Source organism: Amyelois transitella, chromosome 17 (genome assembly GCF_032362555.1).
Source record: "Amyelois transitella isolate CPQ chromosome 17, ilAmyTran1.1, whole genome shotgun sequence".
NCBI lineage: Eukaryota > Metazoa > Arthropoda > Insecta > Lepidoptera > Pyralidae > Amyelois > Amyelois transitella.
The window spans coordinates 8222426-8230896 of record NC_083520.1 but is presented as its reverse complement, the minus strand read 5'-3'; the positions used below and the strand labels follow the sequence as shown (position 1 = coordinate 8230896).

The following is an 8471-nucleotide window of genomic DNA, read 5'->3' as shown; positions in this document are numbered from 1 at the left end:
TCAAAGTTTTCAGTAAAATATTACAGGTTTAATTTTGTTTTTAATGTTATATATGGTACAGTAAGCAGTTACCGTACTATTACATGTAGGTATTTCTCCATAAGTCGCCGTCTACTAAAACTGTGAAAAATGTGATCTTATTCTTTCTATTGAAAACAATCTGCTTCTAATTTTTGAGACTGTTTACACTATGCAGGGTTCTTAGCAATTAGAAATATATAATCTCTGTCTACCTAAGGAAAAGATGCACATAAGTAGGTATGTAAACTCAACTCTACTTTCTATTATCATAGTTAGGCGAACGTTTACGTTTAGGAATCCTTGAAAAATAATCTCTATCAGAATCATTTAATTCAGGCTAATGAACAAAATGTTCCAATGCACTTGACCAACTAAATACAATAATTATTATTATACTCATTACCATGAGGAGACCATCATTACGGAATTTTGAAGATAGGTATTTAGCGCGACAAATGCTAATTTATATGATTAGAAATATGAGTACATGAATTTGATGGTAAAGATTTTTAGAGAGGTCACTCATTTCGTAAATTATGAAAGTATTTAAAGTAAATAACTAAGTATATATAAATTAAAATTATGTATTATAAAATATACTTGAAAAATTCCTATTTAGCTGACATAAAAACGAACGAAATATTAATTCAGTAATCAGGAATTTCATATGATACATGAAAAATAATAATTTATAGATACAAAAAAAAATATATATTTTTATTAATGCATAATAAAATTATTTTGATAATTATTTGTAAAATCATTAACTCCCCATTCCAAAACTTTTTTACTAAATACATAAAGTAGCCAAGCAAATTTCAATAAATTCGTAAAAACATAAAATTTGGTCACCATATCACAACTTACTTACACCTGACATTGAAAAGAAATATTTTGATAACAAAATACATTTATTTACACAAATGACAGTTCCGCGATTCCTATCTCTTATCAGCCGAGGCTGTTGCGCGAACCTGACAATGAATTCTTTATAGTGTTGTTCCAATAAAATATCGACATCGATAAAATACTTGAATAGTAAAAACAAACAAAAATTGCTAAGGTTTTACATACAAATATATTAAATTACACACACAAACACTTAATTAATTTTGATAAAAAATAGCAAAATTTTTTTGATATATAACTATTCAATGTATGGAGAGAGGAGCCTCCTGGCACAGACATTCAAAAACTCAAAAGGAAATCAGCGTGTACTAAAATTAATGCTCATTTAATTATTATTATTTTTATATGTCAGCTCATTTAAATATTTTAATATGTCATCGCCATCTCGTAGATAATCACCATCATTTTCAATATTATTGATTAAAAGTTCATAAAAAGTTTATTATTGTCATAGCTTATACAAGTCAGAGAAAATTAAGCCCGCCGTAACGAATATTTACAAAATACAAAAATAGTTTTCATTGTTTTCATTTATGCCACAAGGTTGTGGATTTATTTGTAATTTTAATTATCTATCATTACGAAATCTTTGGTTTAAACCTCCTTGGCAGAATATAATAATTATATTTATCGTACCTTTACTATCCCAAACTTATTGCTATATAATAATACACCTAAATAAGAATAATTCCCTTTGTTATAATGATTACGTAGTTACTAACATAATAGTTGTACATTCAGCAGATGCGAGTAAGTAATATAAAATGCGTTTTATTTCATCATTTTTAATATTTTGTAAATGATCAAACCGTTTAGTGCCGTGTGGTTTCCGACACTTTAGAATAGAACCACTCCATATCTTTCCCATGTATATCGTAAAAGGCGACTAAGGGATAGGCTTATATAATGGGCTAGCAACCTGTCACTATTTGAATCTCAATTCCATCATGAAGCCGTACAGCTAAACTAGGCCTTTCAGTTTTTTCGAGACTGTCGACTCTGTCTACTGTCTGGTTATAGACGACTATATATATATGTACATATGTTGTTAAGGAGAAATTTAATAACGTTTAACATTTACCGTCACTTACGAGTTTACCTGCGAAACCCGCTGTGCACAAAAATCTATCGATACTTTTAAACGTGCGGCCCCATCACTAAAACTATAGGGGTCAGACCTTCAAATGCAAAGGAGGGTCACTTCAGTACAAATCATAGAAGTTATATATCCTTATTTATATCACTTAACTTTTAGTATTGGACGCACTTTGACACGGCTGGTGTTAGACTTCAGGACTTTTTTTTAAATATATACAGACATATAAATATAACCTAGACCCACTTTGAGTTGAGGAAATATATACACTTGTATCTAAGTGTCAATCAACAGATAATAATTTGTCGCAGAGGAAATGTGTCGTTTGTTTGTGATTGTTCTAGTGTTGTTTATGGATTGTGGATTATGTTTCGTTAATCGTAAGTATTTAAGAATAGAATCTATTTTTTTTCAAAATTGGATACAAGGTATCACTTATTGACATCACATCACTTATATCTAATTATAACTACTACCGCTTCCAAAGCGCATGTGAAGAAGAAGCGGCGGAACAAACTACACTGCAGCATTTTCACCGGACACCAATTTACAAATATCGAATCTTAATCGTGGACGAATGCATATTGTCTACATTAAAAATATATGAATGAATTACTTTTCACGAGGGACTTCTTCACACCCTTGAAAATTTTCAGAAAAAAAAGGAATGCGAGTAACCAACTATGTCCGTACTAAATTTAATCCTAATTGATCCAGCTGTTTAGCTGTAAAAGCATTAACGGACAGTCATAACAGACAAAAAAAAACATTTTTTTGTGCAATGAAGAGAAACAAACAAAATGCTGCAGTGTACATATACTGTTTGTTCCGCCGCTTCATCTACGCCTGCGCTTTGGAAGCGGTAGTACAAATACCGCTTCAGCGATCAGTCAGCGATACCTTGTATCTTACTTTGAAAATAAATTTATTTCTATTTTGGCATACATACGTAGGTCCTATAGTATGTTAAAAAATAAGTATGGATGGAATAAACACTTCTTGCTGTAGAAAAAATAGAATATATATTTAATAATAGTGTAATCTACAGTATAATTTTTAAATGATAAGATTTTTCGCACAGTAAATTTCCATTGGTGTTAACATTTTTATTACACGCGGACAACACCCTGCGCGGTTTTCTTAATTAGAATAAGTTTTAGTTAAGATAAGTAAATTCTCATTTGTTTAATCTAAATAAATAATTTCAGTCCTTCCGGTAATTTCAGTCTTTAACCTTTATGGTATAAACAGAACCAATAAGCCAACAATGATGTTATATCTGAATTAATAACGGATATTTTTTTTATCTAAAAGGAAGCATTTGTTGGTATTTCCATAACCATACTTTCATACTAATGTTATAAAAAGGAAAATATGTTTGCTTGTTTGTCCACTCTTCACGCTGTAACTACTTGACATCATGTGTATATACACATTCACACATCTGTAAATCTTTATAAAATATACATCCTCAATTCATACACATCTACACACTTGTACATCTTTATAAAATTTGTCACTATGCTATATGGCACATTTCTAAACTCAGGTTCCATCAAATTACTGACATGATCCAGGTCTGATATTGTATTAGTAAAAAGGCTACAATACTATATGGTGCTCGCGGAAGACGAAGTTTTCGCCTAATACATATCTATATCCCTTGCGGGGTAAACAGAGCCAACAGTCTTGAAAAGACCGAATGCCACGTTAAGCTATTTAGCTTAATGATAGAATTGAGATTCAAATAGTGACAGGTTGCTAATCCATCGCCTAAAAAGAATCCCAGTTTTGTAAGCCTGACAAACAACGTACAAAATATTGCCTTAGCCGACCAACTGACTGACTTATAAGCTGAGACTATTCTTTATCCTTATCCTTTTTTTCTTCTTTTTTAGTAGCCGATGTCGAATGCGGAATCGATATTGCCCGTCACGGCCGTATCGTAGGTGGAGAAGACAGTTTGCCAGCGGAGTTCCCCTGGGCTGCTAGTCTCTGGAGGCAGGGGACTCATCAATGTGGCGCTACGGTGCTGACAGACCAGTGGTTGTTGACTGCTGGACATTGTATTTGCAGGTATATATATACATACCTATACTGATGAAATTGATTTTTTATAAAGAATTCCCCTGGGATGCTGGACTTTGATGGAAGACAACTGCAAGATTTGTGCTTGGAAGACTCCGATACTGCAAGATTTGTGTTAATAATCACTTATTCAAATCCGTTAACTTTTTCAATAGTATTCGCCTAGGCGAATACTATTGAAAAAGTGTCCCCTGTCGCTGTAGATACCTAGGTATCTACAGCGACAGGGGAAGGATTTCTACTAGTTTCCGATTAGTTTTAGACAGGAGATTGAGTAGTGTAGATGATAGAAATTAGATTACCATTGTCTTATTGAATCAACATGTTGATTTTAAATAAATGATAATGAAATCTTCTATATTCTTACTTTACACTACTGATTAAGTACCTTTTTCCACTTGAATCCTGGAAGAAACTTAATTAACCAAATTGATATCCGTTTATTTTTGCAGTGTGTTCGATGAGTTCTACAAGTCCAAACAATTGACAGTTGTGGTCGGGTTGACTGACATATCGTCGTCTCAGTCTAACGAACCACTCTCCAGAATAGTTCCTCACCCTGAATACAGGTAAGTATTGTACACATCGTACTGGTATATAATAATATTGTATAATAATAATTATTCTAAATTCTTATATAATAATTGTAAAATAATAATTATTCTAAATTCTTATTTAATAATTATATAATAATAATTATTCTAAATTCAATGACTGTTTTCTATTTATTGTTACATTTCTTTTAATGTGCATTAAAGAGTTTACAAAAAAACAAACAAACTGTTATCTAAGCTAGGTAAGGTTGCATAGTTGCGGACATCATAAGAGAATCTCTGGGTTTAAAAAGGTACCTGGCTTACCTACTACTGGATTGTGGTCAGAACCGCACTTCGTCAAGGAGAGGTCATAACCGGGAATAACGTCTATAGTGATGATAGATAAGATACTGAAATAGTTACGATGACTAAGAAGGAAATTTCTAGGGAAGCGTAGTCATAGAAGAAAATAGTTTTATTACTATGATAAAAATATCCTAGTTTTTGGACTACGGGGGGATCTCTCGGACTGAAATGTTGAAGAAATGTATACTGATGAAGTAAATATACCATTAACTCGTTTTCAATTTGTCACATACTAATTCCAATTGCAAAGGTGTCAAAATACGCGTGAATTTTATTCTGGTAAATTTCTAATAATTATATTTGGGCAAATAAATTATTTAATCTGTTCAAAAGTTAACGTTATTTGACAGCTGTTAATAATTAACAGTTGTACAAATTTACATTCAATGAAGTTCTGAGATATTCTGTTATTGTTTGCTATTTTAATTGAGATGCCTAAGAGATTCTCAGTCGTAATTAAATTTCATATTTCAGTTGAGAAAACTTGAATTTATGGCTGATATAGATAGAAGGAAAATTTGACTTTATGACGTTATTTTTTTTATTTGAGTGACAAATGACTATAAAAATTTCAACAGATTTGATAATAGAGTATTTAATAAAAGTGAAAAGATATCGCCTCTATAAAGTGGTCCTGGAAAAACAGCGGTAGAGTAGATAAGGTATTCGATATGTACTCACTTGTTCTCAGTTTCACCTAGATATATTTTGCATTACTTCATACTCGTACCTGTCTAAATAAGCCGTTCAAAATTTGAGTAACATTTTCTTTCGATCCATGCAAATAAATCAAAGTGTGATCATCGTTTTCTCTGTCCAATTTAAAGGCAAACGTTTCCTTAAAATACTCGTAGGTATCTAACTAATCAAAATGTTTCACCAGTCAAATTAATCTCAGAACAGTCAATGTTAATTAAGTTAAAAGGTACTTAAGAGAATAGCCAGTTGATTTATCTGTACGCCGTTTTATTTTAATAATACTATGAAAGCTTTTCTGTATGTCTGTTCGTGTCATTATTTTTTTCTTAGGCAAGTTCTCTTTAGTTGTTTTGTCACAATTCAGCTGTAAAATTTGACAGATGAATTATACTCTAAGAACTCTGAACTGAAAATAAACACGTAATAAGGTGCAAAGTTTTAGAGTCATTCAGATTTTATGTACAAAAGATTATTTTTCCGAGTTCAGTTCAGCTCAGTACCCAAGCGAAGCCACGGGCGTCCTCCAATGTCAGGATAAATTAAATTTACGCCAGATGAATGTCAAAATCCTATCTGACGAGTTTCCTTTACACGTTGATAAACCCTTTGATATCTAAATATAATTTCGAGATGGTTCATTGCAGGGGAAATGTTCCCTTTTTTACGTGGGCTAGGTGAAATATTATGGCAAACATTGTTTTTTAAAGTACGATTGTGCCGTGCAGTTCCCGGCAGTTTAGAATAGGACCACATCATTATATAGGCGACTAAGGGAAAGGTTAATAAACTTGGCCTTCTGATCCTATAAGTATTTATATATACACCTACTTAGGAACTTAAAAATACTTATATCAAAAAATGTTGATAGTGTAGACTCATACTGAGATTTTGATCCTGTCCCCAGATGCAACCGCAAGTCCAACGACGTGGCGTTACTGAAGACAGCACGACAACTGAAATGGACCAATGAGCTAAGGCCTGCGTGCTTGCCGCAGCCTCTCGCGACAGACTTCAGCGGCGCTTTGGCCACAGTGGCTGGGTGGGGGTTCACCCATGAAGACAGAGGTAAAGGTAAGGGATTAGTTATCTACATACATAAAGACATTAACACGTCTCTTTCCTAATGGCTAGACATGGGTGAGACAGACAGATCTTTTCTTTTTGCCTTAGACATCAACATCACTCAGAAAGGACGCAAGAACTTACTTGTCATACTGATCATCGCGGGAGCGAAGCCGCAGGCGAAAGCTATGTACTATAATCCATACTTATATGAGCAATGCAAAGATATGTCTGTCCGTCACGGCTAAACCACAGGATTTTGAGTGAATGCTAAGGTCAAACATGGGCTTCTCTGGAAAACAAAGCCAGTTAGAAATAAAAAAGATATGAAAAGTTAATAACTTTTTAAAAAACCGGTTGTAAGAAAATTTCTGTTTTTATCTAGGGTCAAGACCCAACGTCTTACAAAAGACGGTGGTGGTGGTAGTGACGAATGAAGAGTGCAACAACTGGTACCAGTCTCAAGGCAGCAAGGTCAAGGTCATCCCCACTCAGATGTGCGCGGGACACGAGCAAGGTGGCAGAGATTCTTGTTGGGTGAGATTTCAGTTTAGACCAAAATTTGTTGTATTTTAATATATCTTCACTTGCCTTGGACTTCCGAATAGGGACTGTACGAATCTGTTACCAGTTGCGAGTTACCTATAGTTCTCTAGCTTGGGGCCTTCCATAAAAGAATAGGCTTATCATAACATCAAAAAAATTATAGCGGCACAAAAATATTAATGACACTACGCTGTTACCCAGCTTTTTGGATCAGACCGAACCCATACATCAGTTTCTAGCTAATCGGTAAAGATCTATCATTAAGCTGAACGTGGCCTTTCAGTCAGCTCTGTCTACACCGCAGGGGATGTAGACGTGATGATATGTAATGTTATATGTTATGTTTAAACAATCGATTCTAGGTACCTTGTTTATTGATAGTTCCGTATCACATTTACCTCAAAGTCTCCATAAATTTTATATTCTCAACAACTTCTTTACGTGCGTTTATAGGCTGACAGCGGTGGTCCACTCATGTTCAGAGAAGACAATCGCCACGCCATGGTAGTGGGTGTCGTCTCCACTGGGAGCGGCTGTGCCAGGGCCCGAATGCCTGGGGTCTACACGCGCGTGTCCAGATTCACCGATTGGATCAAACAAAGCATTGAGAACGATAATGCTAGAGCCGGGCTGAGCTGGTATTCAAGGCGTCTATGAAAGTGAAAAGTTGTCATTAAACTTGAATAAAAAAGTGTCTACAGTCTACTTAATAGTAAATCCAAAAATAAAATGCAGTTTTGAGAGACAACCATCTTAAATTAACGAATATAACACAAATGTATCTTCTGGCTAAAATTTTAATTCAGAGGCATGAATTCAATCAGTGTTTAGCCTAAAATTCAAATATTAGTCAACAATTATACGTACAGCGAGAATTTACCATAAAACATTCTAAATTCTGCTGTTCCTAGCACCAGGAGGCCTTTGAACTTGATTTACATCTGTATCTCAGGGCCCTTCCAACTCTAGTGTAGGCGTTAGCTAAATAAAAGCAATTGTGCCGTAAATAGTTATGAAATGAATTTCCTAACCTATAAATATTTATTTATTTAAAAACTTTATTAAACAACAAAATGTAAAAAAAGTTGACCGAACAGAAAACTTTAAGTTTGTGGTAAAGTGCACAAGTGTAAGCATACAAACAAAAT

At 33.8% G+C, this 8471-nt stretch overlaps 1 protein-coding gene across 1 annotated transcript; it reads left to right on the top strand.

Moving 5' to 3' along the window:
* Window positions 1–2308: 2308 nt before the first annotated feature.
* LOC106134220 (trypsin-1-like) lies at window positions 2309–7987 on the top strand. The gene is made up of 6 exons (XM_013334213.2): window positions 2309–2406; window positions 3925–4102; window positions 4567–4683; window positions 6620–6786; window positions 7163–7314; window positions 7777–7987. Exons 1-6 carry the CDS (start codon window positions 2343–2345, stop codon window positions 7978–7980), a joined length of 882 nt encoding a protein of 293 aa, XP_013189667.2. The 5' UTR covers window positions 2309–2342; the 3' UTR covers window positions 7981–7987.
* Window positions 7988–8471: the final 484 nt, after the last annotated feature.

Excerpts from the sequence above, each read along its gene's own strand:
- LOC106134220 (XM_013334213.2), top strand. The coding sequence starts at position 2,343 with ATGTGTCGTTTGTTTGTGATTGTTCTAGTGTTGTTTATGGATTGTGGA. Across the intron at positions 2,407-3,924 it reads TGGATTATGTTTCGTTAATC|TAGCCGATGTCGAATGCGGA; the intron begins GTAAGTATTTAA and ends CTTCTTTTTTAG. Across the intron at positions 4,684-6,619 it reads GTTCCTCACCCTGAATACAG|ATGCAACCGCAAGTCCAACG; the intron begins GTAAGTATTGTA and ends TCCTGTCCCCAG.